Here is a 23,337-nt window from a genome sequence, read left to right on the forward strand (position 1 = left end):
ACATTCAAATAGCCAACTCAATTTTACAAACTATGTAAACTGCTTTATTTGACCATTAATTTTACAGTTGATAATAGTTCTTTTTAAGCTTGGCTTGACATTTTATTATGAATTGATATAAGCCAGATGGTTTACCTTTCTTATAAAAATAAAAGTTCGGTGCATCAAACTTATAAGCCCATTTTGAGCCAAAAGAGGTAGCTATTAATACAACGTTGATGCCGGTGTATACTGTTGTCATCAAATCTAAAAGTGTGTGCTCTTGCTCAAAATTATCAACTCAAGTAATAAATTGATTTAATTATTTCAAAATTTTGATGTCATCAATAACTTAATTATCTGTAGAAAAAAAGTTTTCATAAATAGTATCGCTATTGGTGGGTCAGCCTATATACATTTCTATAAAAATTAAGATAAATTAGCCTACATTAGTATAGAGAAAAAACTTTAAAGTTCATAGAAAATTGGAGACTCATTGGGATTATCTGTTTTGATTAGATAAGGTCTTAAATATTTGTTTGATATAACGCAACTATTTCAACTTTTATTACTTTCGTAATTGTCTCATCCGAACTGCAATTAACATTCTGAACGTTTGGTTAAATGTTTTCATTTAGTGGCAATTATAAACAAATGTATGTGTGTATAAATCACTCAATTATGGGCCTGGTACTTTGATGACTGTGTTCCATCTATGCAGCTGGGAAACGTTGAACAAAAAATATGCTCAAATAGCGGTTTACGATTTGATTACCAAGAATGACAGCCGCCATTTTGGCATTTTGTCAGCCAGCAAAATGGCTGACTGCTTTATTGACAGGCGTGAAAGGGGGCTGCATGCAGCGCGCTGCGGGTCTGAGTGATGCACATAAAAAAATGTGTGTGTGTGTGTGTGTGTGTAGCGGTCATCAAGTTGGCAATGCAAACTCACGTATTTTATGCGAATCGTTTTGTTTGGCATGGATCTCGGCCTGAGACTTCATGACAAGCTCCAGTTCCCCAGCCCATTCCCGCTCCCAGTTTCATTTTCAGTTTCAGTTTCTGTTTCACTTTTGGGTGTGCAAAAAATACTCAGTGTGTCATAACTATTTTTTATGCAACACTTTTGCGGTAGCCGTTAACGCTGATTTATGAGTGTTAAGTTAATTTGCGCTGGCAGCGAGGCGTGGCTGCGGCGCCCACGGCTATTGCCGTCGGTGCACATTTTCGGCGCAATTCATGTGATTCATGCATGCTTTACACACACACACACACTCATACTCAATGCAAATAAGGCGACTTGCACTTTGAGTTATTGCCAAATAATATAAAAAGCCAGCACTTTGCATGTTAGTCAAATGAAGGAATCCTGAAGCTCTTTTTACTCGTCAAAATCAATCGCTAAACATATCTCAAAATATCTCAAAATTTTAGCATATTTCTGTGACTAGAATATAAGAGGCAAAACTGTTATAATAATCTAATTAGGATTATCCGTGCGTTGTCCAATTGGAATGTATAACAATTTGATAATTATAATAGCTACTGTTCGTTACGTGATTCGGATATAATAATAACAAATAACGCACTTTACGTATCTGGGAATATAACACATTAAATATTATAACCTTCAGTTGAAAATGTCCTGAGGGATGTTTTGTGTTTCCTTCCAACTAATCTCTAAATTACCCCCTGTAAACTTAACAGTTCAGAAGCACTTCCCCTTTATTACATTGCAAGCAGCATAGAGGGCGCTAAATTCAAGAAAATCTTCATAGATGGCAAAGATAGAATTGTTCCATTTAACTTAGCTCGGAGGGAAATTAACCAAACCTTATATATAAGTGTCTTTGATGTGCAGCTATCTTTACGTTGTTTTTGAATGCGCAAGCTTTCAACTTCTTGTAGTTACAACACTTTTCGAAGTAAAGTTGTCTCCGCTAAAGTTTGTAGCGCCCCCTAGTGTGATTTACTTTACGACGGCTATTCACAATAGTATTTCGTAAAGCCATCTATAGCTCGTAGCTGATGTTATGCAATTAATGATATGGTGGTGTTTCTCACTTAACGAACTTTTGGTTACTTACAGAAGATGGTTGTTAATAATGTAAAGTAGCTTGCTTACATAAGCTAGCTGCTACAAGATAAGTTAATTGCGCGAAATTCAAATATATTTAGCAATTCGTTGCAGGTTGTAGTTTTCCTAATTTTATGTTGCGGCTAATACAAAACCTTAATGCAATTTTAAAATTATTTATGAATTTATAAAAGAAGAACACATACTTTATTTTATTTTGAATTGATTTACATACATATATAAAGTTGCAAAATGTGAGTTGAGCAACTAGAGGACGCTTTTTATCTGCTGTTCATGCAGCTGCAACTGAGACCAAGACCAGCCTTTAATTGTTTAAATAACTGTATTGAATGACGTCAGCAGTTGACCCTGAATTATCAGATACAACGGGAGAAGTCAAGAACAACTTCTGGTTTAGCATCGAGTTGCATGAACTCTCAGGCATCCTCATTGCAGATCTATATGTTGATCTTTATATACGACGTGCATCACATTGTTTTTTTGTTGTCAAAGTAAATTTTTACTGCCGGCTCGCTTTCGAAATTCCTATTTACCCAAGCGAGGCAGAAGCGTTATATTATATTTCGCTGTTTATGCACATATTTTTTTAAAAATTTACGCCATTTCAAATATTTGTATAGAACAATATGGTGACACACTTTCCACTCAGCAGAGCAACAGCTGAATGCACAATTTGGATTCACAATGAGCGCTGTTCGGATTCTGGCACTCGCATGCCTGCCTTGCCCTGCCTTGCTCAAGCTGTGTGCCTAGTCAAGTGCAGATGCCGTAGATAAAGTGCCGTAAGGTCACATGAGGCATGATTTTCCATATGTGAAAAGCTGAGCAAATAGATGAGCCAGCAGCTGGCTGAATTGATTGCGCAATGCGTCTGGGTAATTAGTGAAAAGTCAATTAACGGCAATTAAACATTTGACACTTTATCGCCGTCATTTGCTCAGCGTTCCTGCAATCTACGTGGCGGGCTTCGCTTTATTATTAGTGCCTCATCCTTGATCTCAAATTGCGCTTCAATTTTCAGCTCAGTGTCAACTGCTTTTCCAAGCTGGCCAAAGAGAAACGAATACGAATTGTACGTGTCCATAGATTAACGACGCGTCGAGGCGGATAGACAGATGGTGGCCTAATCTTGGTCAAGAATACGCAGTCGTTATTTATCTGGCTCGCTGTTGTACCTTCAAATTGCCAAATAGAAATCCAACTAGCCAGGTCTTTGCATAATTTATGCGTGTCGCGTTGTCGCTGAGTTCAAAAAATTGGCTCCAAGAAGCGGCCAGAGAAGTCGCACAAGAAAAGAAAACCAAAGTGCTTGCTAGGAGCTGTCAGACTTACATCTTCGCCTGCTGCCCCGCCTACAGCGCGCGAGCGAGCGAGCGCTGCGATGCGATGTGGACATGAGAAAGAGCAATTTGACGCTTAAGCGCACCGTTGGCCAGGCCCAGACTCAGTTCAACGGCGGCAGTCGAACGCGCAGCACGAAGCTATTTTGTTGGTACGGCGAGCGCATTAATGCTGCCATAGTCAGCAGAGAAGTCGAGCAAGAAGAGGAAGCGAAACGCGCCAAACAAAAGACTTAGACGACAAACTTGAACTTGTGTAGTGCAGTGCAATACTTCGTATGTATCCAAAGGAGTCGACTGTCTCTCTGTGTGTGTGTGTGTGTGTGTGTTATCATTAATCGTTAATCGCTAATCGCTAATCGCTAATCGATAATAGTTAAGTGTTGTTGCCCTACCTCAACTCAGCCAACGGCCACAGTTGAGTCACGTTTACTCGATGCTTAGCCCTAACTATGTCAAACCTAATATTGTTTAACTTTACGCTCGAATGCCAATGTAAACAGTTATAGTTAAATATGTATGCATTCGTGTGTGTAGGCCTGTGTCTCTGACTTGGCATATTAGTTCCGTTTACTGCCCTGCCGGCTTACATAAGGGGTCAAGTGAAATTTGGCGTTAAGTTTCAATTTGCACGCATGCACAAAGTGAGATGGCAGAAACTCATCTCGATCACGTTATCAATGGCTCATCTGCCAGTCCGCTCTCTCCCTCTCTCTCTATCTCTCACTGCAACTGAGGCAACTCTCCCTCTCCCTCTCTCTTTCGTGGCTTTTCACAGATCATTTCGCTGCTCGTTTTTAACTCTTCGACATTTTGGTCTCATTTATTTATCTTTTTTCCTTCTTCTTCTTCAATATTTACCTTTTTTGTTTTGATCGCCGCTTACGTAACGGCTCGCATAGCGGTATACGGAGGCAGCTCACGTCGCATACGCAGTCTGCCTGCTCGTTTTATCAGCTTCAGCCTGAGTCTCAGAGGCTGCTGCCTGGTTTTGCTTGTCGTTTGTGTTTTTGCAGTTGCCTGCGCTCTCCTGCTGCACTCTCTAAGCCACTGCTTTCTGCCTGGATTGGCTCATTTGGCATCTGGCCAACTGCTGCTCTCTCCTTTTACAAATGCTCATTGCAAAATCGCAAAATCAGCGCATTCTGTTGTTGTGTCTCCACAGTGAGTGCAATATTGCTCCAAGCTAATTTCCATACGAATGCGAAGACTACGACGAATACATATTCATACGCAACTATGTATTTATGATTGGCATAGCCACAGCTGACGTCGCTCTCTCTCCCTCTCTCTCTATCTAAGAGTTGAATGTATTTCATTTATTCAATTGGATCTTTCTCTTTCCCTCTCTCTTTCTCTCTTTTTGCTGTCTGCAGCTGGTCAAACAACTTTCCACGAAAGTGCAAGTGTTTCCTTAGCATTGTTTGCCGCGGACCGTCAGCAGCGGCCCACAGCAACGGCAATGTCGTCGCACTTGGCTCAAGTAGGAAGTGGGTTAGTGGTTTAAGCATTGTCTGCCCCTGCCCCTGCCCCAGCTCCCCTTTGTTATGCACTGTCTGAAGAGACTTCGCTGCTTCTTTTTCGCTAGGCACAAGCCAGTGGGCGTGCCAGCCTCCGACGCTATTTTTGTTGCTAATATTCAATACACGCGTATTGTGAAGCATTTGCCAGTCATAAGCCAAGCAGCAATAAATGTATTTATATAAAACGTCGTCTCATCACTGCTAGCCGTAAACAAGTTTGTTGCCCAAGTCATTTAGTAGTTGGCAACTTCGCCATCAGACGCTGACCGAGCTATTCTTGGTTCCAGCAGTGTTGATTCAGGAAGAGGAAGAGGAAGTGTCGCCCAGACCGATGCTAACAAGAAATTAACATACGAGATTCTGCTCCCCTAGTCTGAATACTGTGAATCAATTAGATCATTGTAACTAATATCGTCGCAGCCTTCCGCTGGGCTTCCGGCTTGCCTTATGCTTCTCTAATTAAGTCCAGCTGCCATTGAACCAGCTGTTAATGGCATCACACGCTGCGGAGAGTGGGCGAAGCAACGACATCGCATGCATAGCTAATTTATGATACGCCCCGGGAACAAGCAAATATTTGGTTGCGGCTTGAGCGATGCTGCCAAAGGCGCGCATTGACCTCAAAGCAGCAGCGCAGCTGGCAGCTGGCAGCTGGCAGCAGGCAGCACAGAATTGAATAATGTCTGAATTAGCTTAATGCCAGCACTGAGCAAGACAGCACGAGGCAACGCGCCGGCAAAAGTCAACAAATTCGAATATAATATAAGCCAATTAAATGTAAGACAATGCCGAGCGAGTCTCTGCAAAACTGAGTCAAGTGGCTCATGCTTAGCTCAGCTTAGTTCACAGCTGTAGCTGCCAGCGCGCTTGTTGACATTCGCGCTTGGCCCTGACCAAGAAGTAGTCTGAGAAGCGCTGCGACGCGCTCGGCACGGTTCGGTTCGGTTTCGTTCGGTGCGTTGGCAAACACACATTATTGCTGTAGACAATCGACTAATGCATTATTATTCGTTTCTATTTGCTTAGTCGCAGTCCAAGAGCAAGTTCAACATGATACACAAAAGACACTCGCATCCGCTGCTAGCCCTGGCGCTGCTCCTCATCTCGCTGCTGCTGCTCTGCAATGAAGCGGCTTCGATAGCCATCGCTCCCTCAACGTTTGGCACTGCCATCGCCCGAGCTGGAAAGATTTCGAATACTTTAAAGGTAAGTCGATAACCGAATACTTGTGCCAGATGTGTGCATGGGTGTGTGTCTGTGTCTGTCTCTGTGTGTGTGTGCCCAAACAAAGAAGCAACCGCGAAGCGTGCCAGAGCCGAAAAAGTTGCTTACAACGTAGTTTGGCTTGAAGTCTTATCTGCTGCCTCTGCGGCGTGTGACTTTGACATCGTGTCGCAAATTTGTTGCCGTTTCAAAAGTAATTCAACACCTAAGCAGTCGCCGGGGCTACCAATGCCCAGCCTCAGCTACAGGTAGCCGCGCATGAACGCCGAGCTATTGTCTTAAGCACTCTGACGGCTCGACTGTGAATTATTGCCTCTAAAACGCTTTGCGCCTGCATTTACAGGTGGCTGTTAATGTATTTTATGGACTTGTGCATACGTTGTTGGCCACAACAGAAAGCCATTCTCAGTGCGCCATTGCGGCAATGTGACCCGTGCTTTATGAGCCGCATAGAGCCGCAAATATTTTCGTTGCTGTTCAATTGGTTTTGGCCATGGATTTTTAGAATCGCCGTCCAACGCGTGTGAATGACACCCGACTGCACACATGGAATCAGCTCTTGAATGCTGCTGTCCGAGGCACAATACATTGCCAATGCCACAAGCATCCAACCAATCTATGTTTACTTATGCTCAATATGATTTCTATATATTTGGCAAGCTCATTAAGCTGATGAGTAAATGAGATTTTGGGCATGCGTTAAATAAAACCTGATTCAAGCCGAAGCTGCTCTAGTCCAAAATTTAAATTTTTACTACGCCCTAAAACGTAAACTAGAGCGACAGCAGCAGCAGCGGAAAAGAAGCAAATCATTGTGGGATGCAATCAGACTGATTCAGGTTCCCACAGAGCTAAATTTATTACAAAATCGATACGTTCCGATTTGCCAATATATAACTTGACTGTCGATCTACCTGAGAAGGGCTCAACAGTGATTCAACTGCAAAGCGTGGAGATTGTCGCTGCAGCCGAGGCAAACATTGTGTTTCCGAGTGCTCACGCCCCAAAGCAAATGCAATCTTAAACTATAATCAATCTACAGAAGAGGCCAATAGCCGTAAAACTTTAAAAGATGAAGTCTATTAAGAGACTAAGAGTTTAGTTAAATTTAAATAAGTTAACAAGAGTTTGAACTGCTTTAATTCGATTCAAACTTAAGACTCGACTGCAGAAGAAGTTGGCAACGATAGCGTCGATGCTGGCTGATGCTGACAAAGCTCAAGATCTGCCTGATGGCTTGAGCTTACTCTTTGCTATCTTATGAGTTACGCTTGCTCGCTTCATCCAACTCCTTGTCTATAGTCTAATGCTAGGGTATTCGAGTGTATATTACACAAATCTCAGCTCTCTAGTTTCAATAACTCATTAGATAACAGCAATCGCGATTGGCCACGCCATCAGTGGGCGTATAAAAAAATGCTTCACACATTATAAGACGCAGGTGCCAATGAGTAGATGATTCAAATTTCAAGTCTTTAGTTTCAATGGCGCGAAACAATTTGCTTTTATACAGATCGACAAAGCAGCGAAGCATTGTAAAAACTAATATACTCTTTTTAGTATGAAAATATTTTGTCTTTTGTGGAATAGCGAAATCAATTCTTTCTTAAACCTAATCTCAGCTGATAGATACCTGCCTAATGGAACGTTAAGGGAACTTAATCGTAGAACTTTGAGTAAGTTTTAAGTATATGAAATAATAAAGTTTGTGTATTCGCCGGCTATTGTAGGTATATTATTTAACTCTGCCACAATACAGAGTTTCCACTCTGCAGCCAATGCTATATTGGATATGCGAAGAGTTAAGTCAGGTGAGCCGAATTGCCAACTCTATATACCCAATCTCTGTGTGTGCCTAACCCAAGTCTGATTATCAGCTGAGCTCAGCTGGTGTCTGTACATATGTAAATACACATATATAAATATTTATATATATTTATCTGTTTATATTTAGTAATTAAAGTCAAACTGAGTTAATTATTTAAGCTGCAGATCACATTATCAAATTATGTACTTGCTACAATTATAAATTGCAATTAAGTGAATAATTGTGAACTGGGACTGCAACATTTCCGCTCGCTCTCAGTTAACATTGAATGATAGCCGCTTATCAGCTGCAAGTTAACAAGTAAAGCAGCTCCAGCAACAACAGCAACTGCAGCTAAAACAATGCCAACGTCTGCACTCAGCCATTGCGTGCTGCACATAACATAAACAAAAGGCAAAAAAAGTACAAAAATTATTACAAGCACTAAAAATAATAGTACCAAAATATATATATAAAATGTATAAATATAGAGTTATATACTTGGCACACAAATTGAATAACAAGACTTGCAGCTCTAACTGCGACTCAAAGCTCTATCGACGGCCAACTGTAGCAGACGCAAGTACCGTAGAGCTCGTCCCTTGGCTTACTTGAAGTGTGTGCAGCTAGTCGCTGCTGTGTGCCAATAGGCAGCAAAGTTGAGACAAAGACAGACAAGCGGAGTTCAATAAATCAAAGTTGAGTGTTTCGCATTTGTGGCACAGTTGCAAGTTGCAGGTTGCAGATTGCAGCTTGCAGGTGGCTGGTGGCTGGTGGCTGGTGGCTGGTTGCAGTTGACAACGTTCGCATTGTTGCACAAACGCCACGCCCATGGCCTGTCGCCGCTATGCGCCCTACGTGCTGGCCAGCGTCGCTGTCGTGCTGGCCTCTGCTCTAATTATCTTTGGCATTTGCATGCACCGCTCGCTCGACCCGACCAATATATTGAAAGTTGAAAAGAACTCCGACTCGGCTCAGAATTTCGAGAGTTTCTTCAGCGACGAGCTAGAGGCTGTGCTGCCCAATGATGACATGCTAGACTCAACGACAAATGCACAATTCTTGATTGGCACGACGGCAACGACAGCCACAACTACCGAAAGCGCGGCTTCCGGGTCGTCGCACAATCCAAGCAGAATGGAACTGGAGCATTCTACGACCACAACTGAGGTTTGTTTTCAATAATTTTTTGTTACTTTGTTGAATTGTAAAATATTTATGCAATTTGCTTTGTCTGTCTGTTGCTGTTGCTGTTGCTGTAACTTTCTACATTGCATTAGCTGGCGATCTGCTGGACTGCAGTTATTTTGTATTTATATTAATATTTCGAGCGTAGCGTGAAAGCGCCCATGAGCTCTGGCTGTTGCTGTTGTTGTTAATGCTGTTGTCTTTGCGCTTACATAATATTTATGTATTGTAAATGGCATCATTTGCGCACGCTTGCGTTGAGTTAATGGCTTAAATTGTCAGTTGCATCTGTACAATAAAAAAAAAAGCAGCTTGAAAGAGATGAGCCAGGGTCTCAGGGCTTGTTAAGCAGTTGTGCCTAATCAAACGATGGGAAGAAACTAATTTAAATTCTAATTAGCTGTAAATATTGCCTTAAACTAATCCACGGAATTGCACAGCTTCATTTGATTTGATCACTGCTATACAGTTATAAATATTAAGTGTTTTATGGCCGTGCAGCGGAATTAAGCCAAAGCCACAGCCACAGCCACAGCCACAGCAAATCAATTTGAATAAAGCTTTGGCTACGCCCACATTTGCATAACTTTGTGGCGCAGAGACTGTGGGAGAGCCACGCACATAGCGGGTCAAGTCTCTAGGCAGACCCAAAGATATCAGATTGAAGAAAATGTGATATTAGCATAATATGGTTAGCTCATAAAAGGTGAACTTGAAACTAACTGGAGCTGTGTGCTTGGCCTAACTGTGTCATGATTCACTGTGAGATACAGATACAGATACATTTCAGCTGGGGACACACGCCGGCTAATGCGACAGCTGACAGACAGCTATTCACATACTCACATATGTATCACCAGATATATATATATATATCTAACAGTTAAGCGTTGGCTGCACGTGACTGCTGCCATTGTTGTTGGCACTTAACTGTTTCGTCTGTTGCCGCCTCTAGCAGCGCTCTAAGAGCTCCGTTTTTTGGTGTTATGCAAATGGCATTTCAATTAAACGAAATTTGCCTGGCCACAAGGTTGCCCGTTAACATCATTAAAACAACAGACAACCAACACACACACACACACACACACGCACACACTCACACTAATCCACAGCAAAATTGTCAACATTAATGCAACTCTCGCAGTGAACTTGAGAGTTGTGTTTGCACAAGGCGCGCTGGTTTGCTTGCAAATTGCTATTAATCCAACAAGTAAATGTGACCTTTGTTATTGCAGGAGACGACGGCCTGGAAAACGCTGACCTCGCATCCGAATTCGCTGGTGCAGCTGCTGCCATCGCGCGCCATGCGTGTGGTGCAGGAGGTGGTGCGATCTCTACGGGTAAGCACAGGTGGCAACTCGACGACCTTGAAGCGCACATACCAAATATTGCATCAATTGCCAAATCAAGCTCCGAGTCGCGCCTCTAGATCTAGCAGCAGCTGCTGTAACTTGGCTGAGGTCAAGTCTAAGTCGATGCAGCTTGCGGTTGGCAGTTAGCAGTTGGCAGTTGGTCAAATGGCTTCAAGAACAAAGAAAGAGTCGCTGCAGTTGCGGCCTGAATACAAACTGTTCATAACTGGCTTTTTGGCCATTTGACGATTGCGCAACGTTTGCACCATGGCCTAGTTGTAAACGCCAGCGCTGTCCAAGATTAATGCAAAATTCTTGCAGAACTTGTGCAAGAATTACACATTCTAAGTATCTCGCTTAGATGCTTGGCAACTTTGCATGGTGCAAATTCGTAAAAACATTTGAGTTGCCATTCAAAATTGACTTTTTCAAACAGCACGTTCTTTGCATAGAGGAGAGGAGAAGAAGTTCCCACGCTTACACGTATTTATCGTGATTTATTAAAACTTGTTTAACTATGCATTTGCAGAAGGAACGCGAAATTGTGGCCAGCACCACGTTAGGCAAGGTGCGCGGTCGCTATCAGAAGTATCGCTCGGGGGAGCGAGGCGGCTACTACAGCTTCAAGGGCATGCGATATGGTGTGGCGCCAATTGGTGCTAGAAGGTGAGTACAATCGCTTAGCTCAACAAAAACAGTCCCTTGAGCATTCCTTCCGTGCAGATTCCGCGCTGCGCTGCCAGAGAAACCATGGAGCGGCGTGAGAGATGCCTCCAGAGAGGGTCAAAGCTGCCCGCACAAGAACATGATCCTGGACACGTTTAAGGGCGACGAGGACTGCCTCTATGTGAACGTGTTCACCACGCGCATGCCCAAGGAGGATGAGTAAGCAGAGCTAGTCGAGACGTTAGCTACGTGTACCCAATTGAACTGTTTTCCTATTCAGAGCACAGCCCAAGCTGCCTGTGATGGTGTGGCTGCATGGGGGCGGCTTCTCCTTTGGCTCCGGCAACTCGTTTCTTTACGGGCCAGACTATTTGGTTGCCGAGGATATCGTGCTAGTTACTTTGAACTACAGACTAGGACCGTTGGGCTTCCTGACAGCTGGACCCGATGCGCCGGGCAATCAGGGCCTCAAGGATCAGGTGCTGGCGCTGCAGTGGGTGCGCGATAACATAGCTGCGTTTGGCGGTGATCCCGGGCAGGTGACAATCTTTGGCGAGTCTGCGGGAGCATCGTCGGTGCAGCTCTTGCTGCTGTCGCCTTTGGCTAAAGGCCTATTCCATCGCGCCATCTCACAGAGCGGCTCTGCACTGAATCCTTGGTCCATGGCCGCTAGCTCGGGCCAGAGAGCGGCACGACTGGCAGCCAATCTCGGCTATGTGGGCGCCAACAATACCGAAGAGATCTTGGACTTCTTGCGACGAGTGCCAGCAATGAAGCTGGTCGAGGCTGCGCCCACAACTCTCACAGCTGAGGATCAGCGCAACAATATTGGCCTGCCCTTTGTCCCTGTCGTGGAGGGATATTGGAACAGAGACTTACCGCAGGAATCATACCTGGAACAGCCCTTCCTCACCGAGCACCCCAGCGACATGTACGAGGCGCACAACTTCAACAGCGAGGTGCCCTACATGACGGGCTACAACACGCACGAAGCGATGCTGTTTATCAGAAGTGAGTGGCGCAGCTGCTCCAGCATCTACTGGTACTAATATACAACTTGTTTCTCCGATAGGATTGCGCAAGAACCCGCAGCTGCTGGGTATTATAGAGAACGACTTTGGTCGCCTCGTGCCGCATGATCTGAACGTGAGCCACGCCCATGACAGAGTTACTCGTGAAATACGCTCCTTTTATCTGGGCAACAAGCACGTCGGACTCGAGTCTGTGGATGAAATGATAGCAGTACGTAGAGCTTACCTCTTTAGATATGCTTTTGGCTAATGATCGACTTCCCCTTAGCTCCTAACTGATCTCATGTTCCTGCAAGGCATCCGCCGCACCGCTAGGAACCATGCCAAGTACGGCAATGCGCCCGTCTATATGTATCGCTTCTCCTTCGATGGCGCGCTGGGCCTCTACAAACGCATGCTGGGCATACCACGGCCGGGTGTTTGCCATGGCGATGAGATGGGCTATCTCTTCAAGTTTGGCTTCCTGAACCTGAGTCTAGATCCGAAGTCCATGGAAGTGCTGGTCAAGAACCGCATGGTGCGCATGTGGACAAACTTTGCCAAATACGGGTAACATTTCCTGCGTTCTTGATGCAATACAGGATACTAACTAAAATGGCTTTTCAGTACGCCTACGCCCAACTTTGAGGATCCCATGTTGACTACCAAATGGGCTCCTATCGATGCCTCAAATGTTATGAACAGTCTCAACTATTTGGACATCTCGCACGAGCTGAATATGAAAACGAATCCCGAACCGGAGCGACAGAGATTTTGGGATGAAATGTATCAGCATTACAATGGTGCGGCTATGTAGTGCTTCCAGCTATGAGCCACATATATATTTAGGCATCAACCACGCACATTGCTCACCCAACCACACTCACAAACACAAACACGTACACATACACATACACATACACACATTTTGTATAAATTTTGCCATTTTGTGAAGAGAGTGAGCAGAAAAGAATATTTAATGCAAATTTCATTGTAAAATTATCGTAGACCGTAGTAAGTAGCTAGTAGTTAAACATTTTCTTAGTAAATAGCTTGTACATAAGTGTCGCAGCATTTATACACGACTAAACAAACGTACAACGTCACTTGCCCACACCAATACCCACAACACACACACAAATACGTAGCCTAAGCATTCTACTTATAGCATACCCAAAGCCCAACAACTTTTCCTTACTTCATATATGCAATATCAGGTGTAAATAGTCAAAGTTAAAAAATATTCGATATTCAATTTATTATATCCTAAGCACATCGAAGTCCATAATTCTGTTCGCGTGAATCAGTTTGAAACACGTATTATTATTTGTGTACAATAAATCAAAATATCTTTAAAATCTTTGTTTGTTTTTGTGTTTAGGTGATGCTATTGTTATTTACGACGAGAGTCAGTGTAGTTAAAAAAGAATAAACGGAATTTTATGCTTATTTTGAACACCACAAAATAAAATAAAACAAAATAATTAACTATATTGAATAGGCTGGTCATGGTTCGAGATGCAAATGTCAGACCAATGCTGCACATATTGAACTGAGCAATAAAAAATGTTGACCTTACGCGACCATATGAATGATGCATACCTCAATGTGAAATGGCAGAGAGATGGCCTCTGATTAAACCTACAACAAATTACATATGTCAAGCGCTTATCTGTTAGAGCTGGTTTTAATACCTAAAAACTAGTATAAGTACATATATAACAAAATGGATTGAGATAAAAATTCGTTAATTCTGAAGTGTAGCATACTTTTGTGCGGCGCGGAGAATTGCAAGCAAAGTCGCTAGAGGGCGCTTTAGCAAAGGCAGTAAGCATAAGCATATTTTAGGGGCATCACGATTAATTTGAAAAGAAAACTGTGCTCATGTTTTCGCTGGCATAGTTTTCATTGAAAAAAATGTTATATATATATATATTTATAGTTCTTGTGCTCAATTTATTTAAATTTCTTTAATATTTGTTATACATTTTTACTAAACATTGACAAAAAAAAAAAAAATTAAAACTATTTTTTTGTTTTGGATATTTTTGATCCAAATAGCTGAACTATGCATATAATTATTTTTGTGAGCATATTAAACTCCCAAAAGAAGAAATCCCATCAGGCAAATTAAAGAGTTAGCTTAAAACAGACGCAAATTGGCGCTAGTCAATACATTACACACAAATTAACACACGACTATAGCGTGTCGAGATAGCAAAGTGTCCAATGATTGCATACAAATTTGCACTTGGCGAGAACCTGCACACACACACGAGCAACGAAGCTGCGACGCATGACCCAGCATCAACGGATTGTGGAGGTGTGGGGTACGTAGAAGCCAGGCGCACGGCCTCCGTCTGTGCCTGTGCCTGTGCATAACTTGCGGTTGCTCTCTCACTGTCATGCGGCGTAACTAAGCTGATTATTCAATTATCACAGCTGCTTGGGTGCTCTTCATCAGTGCTGTTGCCGCTGCCATTCACAATTTAGAGTGACATAATTTACGCGGTTGCTGTTAGCATTAGCCTCCCCCAACCCCAACTCAACGTTAATCTTGCGGAATACAGAAGAGTATTGTACGTGAACTGCCGCATAGATACAGGGCACTGGATTCAGTTTCAATAGACTGAAAGCTTCGATCAGTTACAATCCAAAAGTCAGAAAATATCAACAGATTAGTCACATACTTGCTTCGAGCAACTGCCCAAAAATATTCAGATACTTATCGTATTCCCGATGTCCCGTTCCAGCTCAATAGAACACAAAGCTCGGAATTCAGTCCAATCACCCCTCCCGGTACGTCAGATCCAACCATGTGAAGCCATCTGTCCACTGGCCCGGCGTCTGCCGGTTAAGGCACTGCGTGCTTGTTTTTTGCGCAACATGAATCAACATTTTGGCGGCGTTTCGTTGCCCGTGTCCAAGAAACGGTACCAAGCATTTCAGGTGCTGCTGGAGGCAATAACAGTGGCATTTCGCCCTCATGTTTTCCTCAAGTCAGCTATAACCCGCATTTACCGAATCAATGGCACCCAACTGCTATCTATAGACGACTTCTACGAGGGCGACATTGTGATCTGCTGCTGTCAGTACGAACCCTTCGTGGATGTGGGCTACAACGTCAGTACGCACTATATGCGGATACTGGGCTCTCTCATTCGAATGCGTGGCAAAATGGTGCCAATTGAAAAGAAAGTGGTTCCCCAAACAGACGCTGATGGCATTATTAACTACGACAGATCGCGGCTGCCTCAAGCCATACTTTTATACATAGACATAACCAAGCCAATCTGGGTAAACAAGTCGACGGTCATATTCGAGGGATCTGGCAGAGCCCGAAAGGATAAGCATTATATCATCAAAATGGTGGACAAGGAGCACATGTGTTCGCGAACAAATGGCACCTACTTTGAGATTGAAATCTTGCGTAAGCTGCAGGATCACCCGAATATCATCGATCTAATATACACTGTGGAGCAGCTCAAATACATTTACATTGTTATCGAGCGGCTTGAGTGTGATCTGTTTGAGCTCCTGCAGAGAAAGAAACGTTTTCCGGAAACGCTGGTCAAAAAAATTATGGGGGACGTGAGCAAAGGTCTGGCGTATATTCATGCTTGTCAGATAATCCATCGAGATTTGAAGCTGGACAATTTATTAGTGCAATTCGACTTCTCGGTACCCTTAGATCCCGTAGTGAAGGTGATCAAGATAAGTGACTTTGGCTTGGCCACTTATTACAAGGGTCGAGAGCTTTATCAATGTTGCGGAACGCCACACTATATGGCGCCTGAGCTGATTAACTTTACGGGGTATGAATTTTCTGTGGACTTGTGGTCGCTGGGCGTCACATTCTACTATATGTTGTTCGGTCGGCTGCCTTTCGCGCATTCCGAGAGTGATCCCGTCACTGTTCAGGAGTTCATTCGAAGGAATAACTACCAAATACCGCCCGACTGGAAGATGAAGATCAGTCCTCAGGCGCAGCAGCTTGTCAAATCACTTTTAGTGAAGTTGCCGCAATATCGATTGTCGGCTATCGAGGTTTGCCAACACCCATTTCTACTGAACAGGCGAAGCGGTTCTTTATAAGTTTAGAAGCTGTCAGAAACTTCACTCTTTTACTCATTTTAAATTATTGACCCCACGCCTCAAAATAATTGAAAAACAAATGTAATAAATTTATGATGCGTGACTTTGACTAGCCATTCTTTAGCTTCCGCCTTCCAATTGAATCTAATAGAACAAATTTATGATATCCAAAGGTAAAAACAAGCTCGTTCGCAGAACGCAGAATGCAACTACCAGGCGTTCGTTGAGCCTTGTGCAATCAGCGAGGCGTAAATATTCAATCATCACGTATACGCCTTGTGCTCTATTAAAGATAGCAAATGGCTTGTGATGTATTGCTCCCGCATTCAGCTATTTGTTGTCGAGCATCCAGATACACAAATATATTTAAGGGGCTGTTTACATGATCACAGCGAGAAAGTGCATAGTAAATATTACGTATTCACTGACCTTGCGACATAACATTGAGTGGCAAGGTCACGCCCGCTAAAAGTAGCGACTTTTTCCACTTCTTCTGCGCATTGAAACATCAAATACAGATAAGTATAACTTATCGCGCTTATCTTCCGCCTCGTTTTCAATTTAAAAATCATTTCAATTGAACTTTTCTCGTATCAACGTATCAACGCGACAATTTTATCTGGCTGTGTGCGTATGTGTTTTGGCATTTGTATCTGTGAGAGAGCATCAATCTGCAGTCTGAGTGGGAGCTGACAGTGTGTGTGTGTGTGTGTGTGCGTAACTGAGCTCATTTACAGTGCGCCGCCTTTTGTTCACAACTTTTGTTTAGTTTGATATATTTTTTCTTGCCGTCGCAGTCGTCGTCGCCGTCGCTGTCGCCGTCAACGTCAACGTCGGTCGAGCCGTCATTTAATCCGTTGGCCCGACTTACGAAGTAGCTTCTGTGGCGTTGTCATCGCAGTGTCGCTTTGGATTTCCGTGGATAGTTTCAGCAGCAGCTTCTGTTGTTTGTGTTTAGCTCTGTGTGCAGCTGCCCGAACTGCCCTGTCTGCCCTGTCTGCCCAGTACTCTGCTCATTTCTGGTTCGGCGCGCGTTCACAAAACAAAGCTCAATTTTAGCGGCGTGCGTTTGCCACACATCATACATACCACATCAAAATTTGACTAAATTGCTAAAGATGTGCTAAAGTTTGTTTGCATAACAAAAAGAAAACAAGCAGAAAGAAAATCCGATATGCTCGTTTTAAAGGTGTCAATTTATTAAAAAGGTGCTAAAAAGCTTGAATCTCCAAAGAGCCAAAAATCGCTTAAAGGTCTGTTTACTCAACAGATATTTGATGTATTTTTATACAAGTCAAGTCTTTAAGTGCTATTCATAATAAAATGTATTACAAATAATATAAAAACTTCGAAATTAATTATTCTGTGTTTCGAAGTGAAACGTTTTTATAGCTTTTCAAATTAATCTATTCTCAACAAAAGTTTACATTATTCAAAAGTAAACTAAGTGATATAAAAGTGAAAAGCTTTCATGGCTGCAACGCTTATATATTCCGATATTATATATGACTATATTCATAAACAATTGATAACAAGCTGGTTGCAGTGCTTACGTTAACGTGCTCATCTTTTGTTTACGTTTCTAAATCTAGTTATGTATGATATATTTTTCGCACCTCGATGCGGTCTGCTCGCAAGTTTTCTGTTTGCTCACTTAGCACAACAGAAATAGCTAGCAACTGGCAAAATATTGTGATTTACACGTACCTAAAATGCCATCAACTGCCTTCCACAGATGCGTTTCAATTTTACAACTCACTCGGCGGCGACGACAACGCCAGCTGCAACGGCAACGACAACGGCGTCGGCCAGGTCCAATGAAAAGTCCGCAAAGCCGCTCAATAGACCAAAGACCATCGAAGAGGATCCCGATTCGCTGGACAGTGTGATCAGCAATCCGCAGTCGTATCCCATAACGATCGTGCCAAATCGTCCGGCCAGCTTCTATGGCCTCTCCTCAAATGGCAAAGCCTTTCAGCGACAGCCCAGTTGCAGGTAAGTTGGCTAAGGGGCGTTTACTTAGCAAGCCATTAGGGCTCTATTTACACTCGGTTTTGTGAGTTGCCTAAGTGCTGCAGTCAATAGATATTTATTAGTTAGTACTGCTCTAATTTATAGTCCAAACATTGTAAGCTGCTATGTGGATTTAATGTTGGCTTGAGATCAGTTGTGCCAGTCTCAACTTTAGTCAAGTTTTGTGCGCGGTGTGGCTTGGAACGTGTCCCGATGACCAGTATGCAAGTGCCTTTGACCGATGTGCAGGTCCTACAGGATGTTGCCGACGCGGACACCGGCGAGGCGGGCGACAAGGAGGAAACGTTTGCCCACATGAAGGAGTGGAAACGGCAGTATATGAGGGGCATTTCGCACACGCCCTCGCAGGCTGGCGTCTACTATGAGGCGCTCAAAGGATCCAGCCACTCGCTGGCTAAGGGGTGCGCATTCCAAGTCACTTGCATAACGACTGTTTGTGCCTGACATTCAACTTGAACTTGCAGATGTGTGTGTGTGTGTGACAGATACAAAAGTCTAAAATTACGATTTATCTTACTGATTAGCAGTGCGACGGTTATTTGATTTTAAGTGCTCCGTGCGCCGTTTGCGGTTGTAATTTATACAGACGCCCACGCAGTCGCTCAGCTAGTTGCATTTTTACACAAGTAACAAGCATTATCTAAACGAGAAGTCGCTCAAACGTTTCCCTATCTGGGTTTCGGCGTCTAGCGGACAGTCACAGACCGACGTCGGCTCATTAGCCAGTCCATTCAAATGCTGTCCCACTGCCGCATTATACACCTGTCAAAGTGAAACGCCCCATGACTTAAACAGATTTTCAAAAGCTTTTCAATGGAGGCATTTCTCACCCGTTAAACGATCTGATTTAAGTTATTGGCCCATCTCTATCACATGCACGATTTATCAATCAATTGTGCTCACATTTTTCCCACACGTGAGCGATTATGAAATCATTTCCGCAGAGGCTTGCCCCACCGATGATGGCAGGGCCTGCGTCTGACATGGGGATTAAGGCACTTTTTGCTGCGTTGGCGTCCACATCTCTAAAAAGTAATTAACAATTAGGCAAGTGCGGCAGTTCTTCAAAGCAAAGTGAATCATTTTATTGCCCTCGTTCATCTTACACATTTTTGCTTTCGAGAGTTGTGCGTTAAATTCGATTAGCGGTTATTTATGGAACCAGCACAGTGTCAATTAATAGCCCAAGCTCCAAGTGCCAATGGGGTTCAAGCTCAGTTAATTGTCAGATCTTCGTGCGGGCAGTGCCATGTGGGAGCTAAGCCCAAATCTTGTATTGACAATTTGTTACAATTTTCAGCTGCGATTCATGCAATGACAATTGAAATGAATTAGACACGTATATATATGTATATATGGTTTCAATACTAGATGACATCTTGCCTCGGCTGAAACCAGTTTAGTTCGTTACGGCTGACATTGGCAAATTAAGTGCGCTGTTAATTAGATGCACTTCATTTCCATATCCAAAAGCTTGCAAATAGTTTGCTGCTCAAGTGTGCACACTCAATTTAGACAATTAGCCGTGCACAGCGGGCAACTGGGGTAACTCGCAACAGGCAATTCAATTGCAGACAGACAAAGTGCCATTGAAATGTAAATGGCCTCGAAATAGATCTAATCCTAAATATAGCTCTATGTGCTGGATAGATAACAATGTTGAATAACGAACACAAAATTATTAAAGACTATCTCGATGTACAGTCATAGGTAGGTAGTATATTTTGGCATTCTACTTATTAGTAACCGTTAAGGTTAAGGTTAGTCCAAGTGCTCTTTGTGAATAAGCTACATCTTATGAAAAGCTGCGATGAATGGGCTACGGTGCTCGAAGGACCTGCTATGGGTAAGCTGGCTTGATCTATGCTGCATTTCGATGTATGAGTTACACACACTTTTCGGTGTGACGCCTTTGAAATAATAGATTATATCTATCTATCTATATCTATTACATAATAGATTATAGATTATATCTATCAATTTCTGTTATATAATAGATTATATCTATTGCTCAAGGTATATCATTTGACCATAGGGCACAAGTGTTTTTCGTATACTCGATCGTTTAGATGCTGGGAGATGGTCGTAGGTTCCAATGCTCTTCAGTATTAGAGTCTTTAGCAGCTTTAAATGCTCAGTTTTTGCTTTCCCTTGATAGGCATAAATTCCGTTTCCCATTTACTTCTTCTTTCTTTTTTTTTGGGCCAATTCTGCCAATGAAAAGATTGTAACATATTTTCGGGCTGCTGTTTAAATTTGCTTTGCATAGCCAAATAAAATTTGTTTGATCCTTGAACTGACCTTATTCATAGCTATATTTTCTCGTACCCCTTTGTAGATCTCGCAACTTTCGGCCTGGCAGCATGAGACGCGTGCGGCGTCGCGCCGTCTTCAAGAATGGCGACTGCAATGTGGTGCAAAAGCATCTGCAGCGCAGACGGGTGCGTTTCCTGCAGGACATGTACACCACGATGGTGGACTGGCAGTGGCGCTGGACACTGCTGGCCTTTGCCTTGAGTTTCATATTGTCCTGGCTGTTCTTTGCATTGATCTGGTGGCTCATTATGTATACGCACGGTGATCTCGAGGAGCTGCATCTGCCACATAATCAGGGTAAGTATATTTTATAACCTAGCCAAACAGATGCGCTAATGGAAATGGCATGCTTTAGAGGATTCCGGTTGGGCGCCTTGCGTCTCGGCCATTGACGGCTTTACCTCCTGCTTCCTGTTCTCAATCGAGACGCAGCACACGATTGGCTATGGCGTGCGCACCACATCGCCCGAGTGCCCCGAGGCCATATTTATGATGTGCTTCCAGTCCATATTTGGCGTGATGTCATCGGCGTTTATGGCCGGCATTGTCTTCGCCAAAATGACACGTGCCAAGCAGCGCGCTCAGACATTGCTGTTCTCCAAGCACGCGGTGATCTGCCAGCGTGACGGCTGCCTCTCGTTGATGTTCCGCGTGGGTGACATGCGGAAGTCGCACATTATTGGCGCCGGCGTGAGGGCCCAGCTTATAAGGACACGCAGTACCAAGGAGGGCGAGGTGATGACACAGCACTTTACAGAGCTGCAGATAGGCACGGATGACTCGGGCTCCGATTTGTTCTTTATCTGGCCCATGGTCATCGAGCATCGCATCGACGAGAACTCGCCGCTCTACAATATGAATGCAACCGACATGCTGCAGGACAAGTTCGAAATTGTTGTAATACTGGAGGGCACGGTTGAATCGACGGGACAGTCTACGCAGGCGCGATCGAGCTATATCAACACGGAAATACTGTGGGGTCATCGCTTCGATCCCGTGGTCTTGTACAACAAGGACTTGCAGGCCTATGAGATCGACTATGCGCGCTTCAATGAGACCACACAGGTGGATACGCCCCTTTGCAGCGCCCGCGAACTCAACGAAATCTACAAGATACAGGAGGGCTTCCGCACACCAGGTTTGATTTTATAACGTCGTTGCTATAACTTCGCTAATGCTTTCTGTCCATTGTTACTGCAGAGACCACCTTCACCATGCGTCAATTGTCCACCAATCATTCCGATCAGGCCTCATAAGCTTTTGTGTCGTTCGAAACTTTGTCTTCCTATTTGTTGCTGTCTTTATATATATAGTTTGTAGTTGTAGTTGTTGCCCCCCTTTTGTCAGCCAGCCTGCTCTGTGTTCCCCACCCCAAGTAAGTTGGCTCGTTGCCCAAGGCAATCTTTGAGCATTATCTAAAGCAATCTCTCTCACTACAGCTTCCGTTCAGCTGCGCAGCTCACCCAATCCCTCTACGACGTCCGCGCACTCGAACAGCTCCGGCTACAGTTCCTGGTGCGGCAATCAGCAGCTGCCGCGGCGCCTGCGCTGGCAGCTGTCGCTGCCCTTGCAGAGAGGCTGTTCTATCGACACATGAAACTTACCGAGTACTTTTATTTGATTACTTACTGCTTACAAAAATAAGTTAATAAATGCTTGAGCTTTTAGTTTACACAAATTACACGTTCAGCGATTCATATAAATGACACATAATTGCCATTTAGCTGCTTCGTCTGGTTTCTCTTGGGAATCGGCAGCCGGCAGTCGGCAATTGCAATTGCGCTATGCGACTCGGCCCAGCCCACTCATTAAGTATCATTAATAATCTGACTGCGAATTATCAATGTAAAGGTGCCAAAAAATTTACTCAGCACTCACCCAAAACAAGCGAAAATGTGGGCAACCACAACGAGCTTGTTTCATTTGTAGGCGCGAGAATTGATGTGACCTGGAATGGCGCTAACGCAAAACATTCATATCCTTTTAATTGAAATTGAATCAATAACTCTTATTTGCGCAAACTAATCAACACTAAATTATAACACTCACAAACAGCTTGAATATTTATTATCACATTTATCACAGCGCCCAGCGACTGGGGCTAATGAAATGTGGGTGTGGGTCAGACATCTGTGTGCAAGCTGTAAGTCGTAAGCCGTAAGCCGTAAGCCGTGGCCGTTGCCACATTCGTACAATGCCAAATTTCAGCAACTCTATTACAACAATTACAGTGAATATTCAGAAATGAAAACAAAATGCGCATTGGCTGCCATCGGCGAGGGGCGGCAACCGTTGAGTGCTGTGCGTCCTTAACCCACATTTGGCAGCAGGCCACGCCAGCGCAGCCGCCTGCCAGTCCAGGCTTGACTCAAACTGTGGCCAACACAGACACAGACTTCGCTTTGACTGAGTCTGAGCTTTGGGAGTATGTTTAATTACTTGTTAAATGTTTGTCGTGCTTATCAGCTAGCAAGCATATTTAAAAGCGCAAAGCGCTGACCATTAGGCGCGCAACCGTGGCAGAAGCTGTGGCTCAGGTGACATGCGTTGCAGTGGCAGGGGACATGTGGCAGTCTATCGAGTGATTGTCCCGGCTAAACGTGCCGGCTGACTACGTGGCCCAGCGTGCCTGACTGCGGCTGATGAAAAAATAAAAAAAAAACACAAAATTAAAATATTATTGGCGGCTCAAAACGTTGCAGGCA

The 23,337-nt window shown here is 43.7% G+C and overlaps 3 protein-coding genes across 9 annotated transcripts; all 3 read left to right on the plus strand.

Moving 5' to 3' along the window:
• The first annotated feature begins 3,539 nt into the window (after positions 1-3,539).
• Positions 3,540-13,482, plus strand: LOC111605489 (esterase B1). Of its 2 annotated transcripts, XM_023324035.2 has the most exons (9): positions 3,540-3,693; positions 5,967-6,146; positions 10,395-10,499; positions 11,041-11,177; positions 11,235-11,396; positions 11,458-12,188; positions 12,250-12,419; positions 12,477-12,757; positions 12,815-13,482. In XM_023324035.2, the coding sequence occupies exons 2-9, from the start codon at positions 5,991-5,993 to the stop codon at positions 13,002-13,004; spliced, it is 1,932 nt and encodes a 643-aa protein (XP_023179803.2). In that variant the 5' UTR covers positions 3,540-3,693; positions 5,967-5,990; the 3' UTR covers positions 13,005-13,482. The 2 variants fall into 2 exon arrangements, with proteins under 2 accessions (XP_023179803.2, XP_023179802.2); XM_023324034.2 differs by lacking the exons at positions 3,540-3,693; positions 5,967-6,146 and adding an exon at positions 8,489-9,141.
• A 683-nt stretch (positions 13,483-14,165) lies between these two features.
• Positions 14,166-16,362, plus strand: LOC111605500 (serine/threonine-protein kinase GE16371). The gene is made up of 2 exons (XM_023324049.2): positions 14,166-14,517; positions 14,630-16,362. The coding sequence occupies exon 2, from the start codon at positions 14,927-14,929 to the stop codon at positions 16,280-16,282; it is 1,356 nt and encodes a 451-aa protein (XP_023179817.1). The 5' UTR covers positions 14,166-14,517; positions 14,630-14,926; the 3' UTR covers positions 16,283-16,362.
• Positions 16,363-17,085: 723 nt separating this feature from the next.
• Positions 17,086-22,304, plus strand: LOC111605533 (G protein-activated inward rectifier potassium channel 3). 6 transcript variants are annotated; one of them, XM_023324092.2, is made up of 5 exons: positions 17,086-17,535; positions 18,018-18,277; positions 20,655-20,929; positions 20,988-21,770; positions 22,072-22,304. In XM_023324092.2, exons 2-5 carry the CDS (start codon positions 18,018-18,020, stop codon positions 22,227-22,229), a joined length of 1,476 nt encoding a protein of 491 aa, XP_023179860.2. In that variant the 5' UTR covers positions 17,086-17,535; the 3' UTR covers positions 22,230-22,304. The 6 variants fall into 6 exon arrangements, 4 of the variants coding, with proteins under 4 accessions (XP_023179860.2, XP_023179862.2, XP_023179863.2 ...); XM_023324094.2 differs by having other exon boundaries at positions 17,086-17,490; XM_023324095.2 differs by lacking the exon at positions 17,086-17,535 and adding an exon at positions 17,863-17,878.
• The last annotated feature ends 1,033 nt before the right edge of the window (positions 22,305-23,337 follow it).

The sequence above is a fragment of the Drosophila hydei genome, unplaced genomic scaffold (assembly GCF_003285905.1).
Source record: "Drosophila hydei strain 15085-1641.00,03,60 unplaced genomic scaffold, DhydRS2 tig00000290-arrow-arrow-pilon, whole genome shotgun sequence".
Classification (NCBI taxonomy): Eukaryota; Metazoa; Arthropoda; class Insecta; order Diptera; family Drosophilidae; genus Drosophila; species Drosophila hydei.

Bases quoted from the DNA above. Each gene is read 5' to 3' on its own strand.
- LOC111605489 (XM_023324034.2), top strand. From the start codon at position 8,803: ATGGCCTGTCGCCGCTATGCGCCCTACGTGCTGGCCAGCGTCGCTGTC. The intron at 10,500-11,040 runs GTAAGCACAGGT...ATGCATTTGCAG, and splicing joins AGGTGGTGCGATCTCTACGG to AAGGAACGCGAAATTGTGGC. The intron at 12,758-12,814 runs GTAACATTTCCT...ATGGCTTTTCAG, and splicing joins ACAAACTTTGCCAAATACGG to TACGCCTACGCCCAACTTTG.
- LOC111605500 (XM_023324049.2), top strand. From the start codon at position 14,927: ATGTCCCGTTCCAGCTCAATAGAACACAAAGCTCGGAATTCAGTCCAA.
- LOC111605533 (XM_023324092.2), top strand. From the start codon at position 18,018: ATGCGTTTCAATTTTACAACTCACTCGGCGGCGACGACAACGCCAGCT. The intron at 18,278-20,654 runs GTAAGTTGGCTA...ACCCCTTTGTAG, and splicing joins CAGCGACAGCCCAGTTGCAG to ATCTCGCAACTTTCGGCCTG. The intron at 20,930-20,987 runs GTAAGTATATTT...GGCATGCTTTAG, and splicing joins GCATCTGCCACATAATCAGG to AGGATTCCGGTTGGGCGCCT.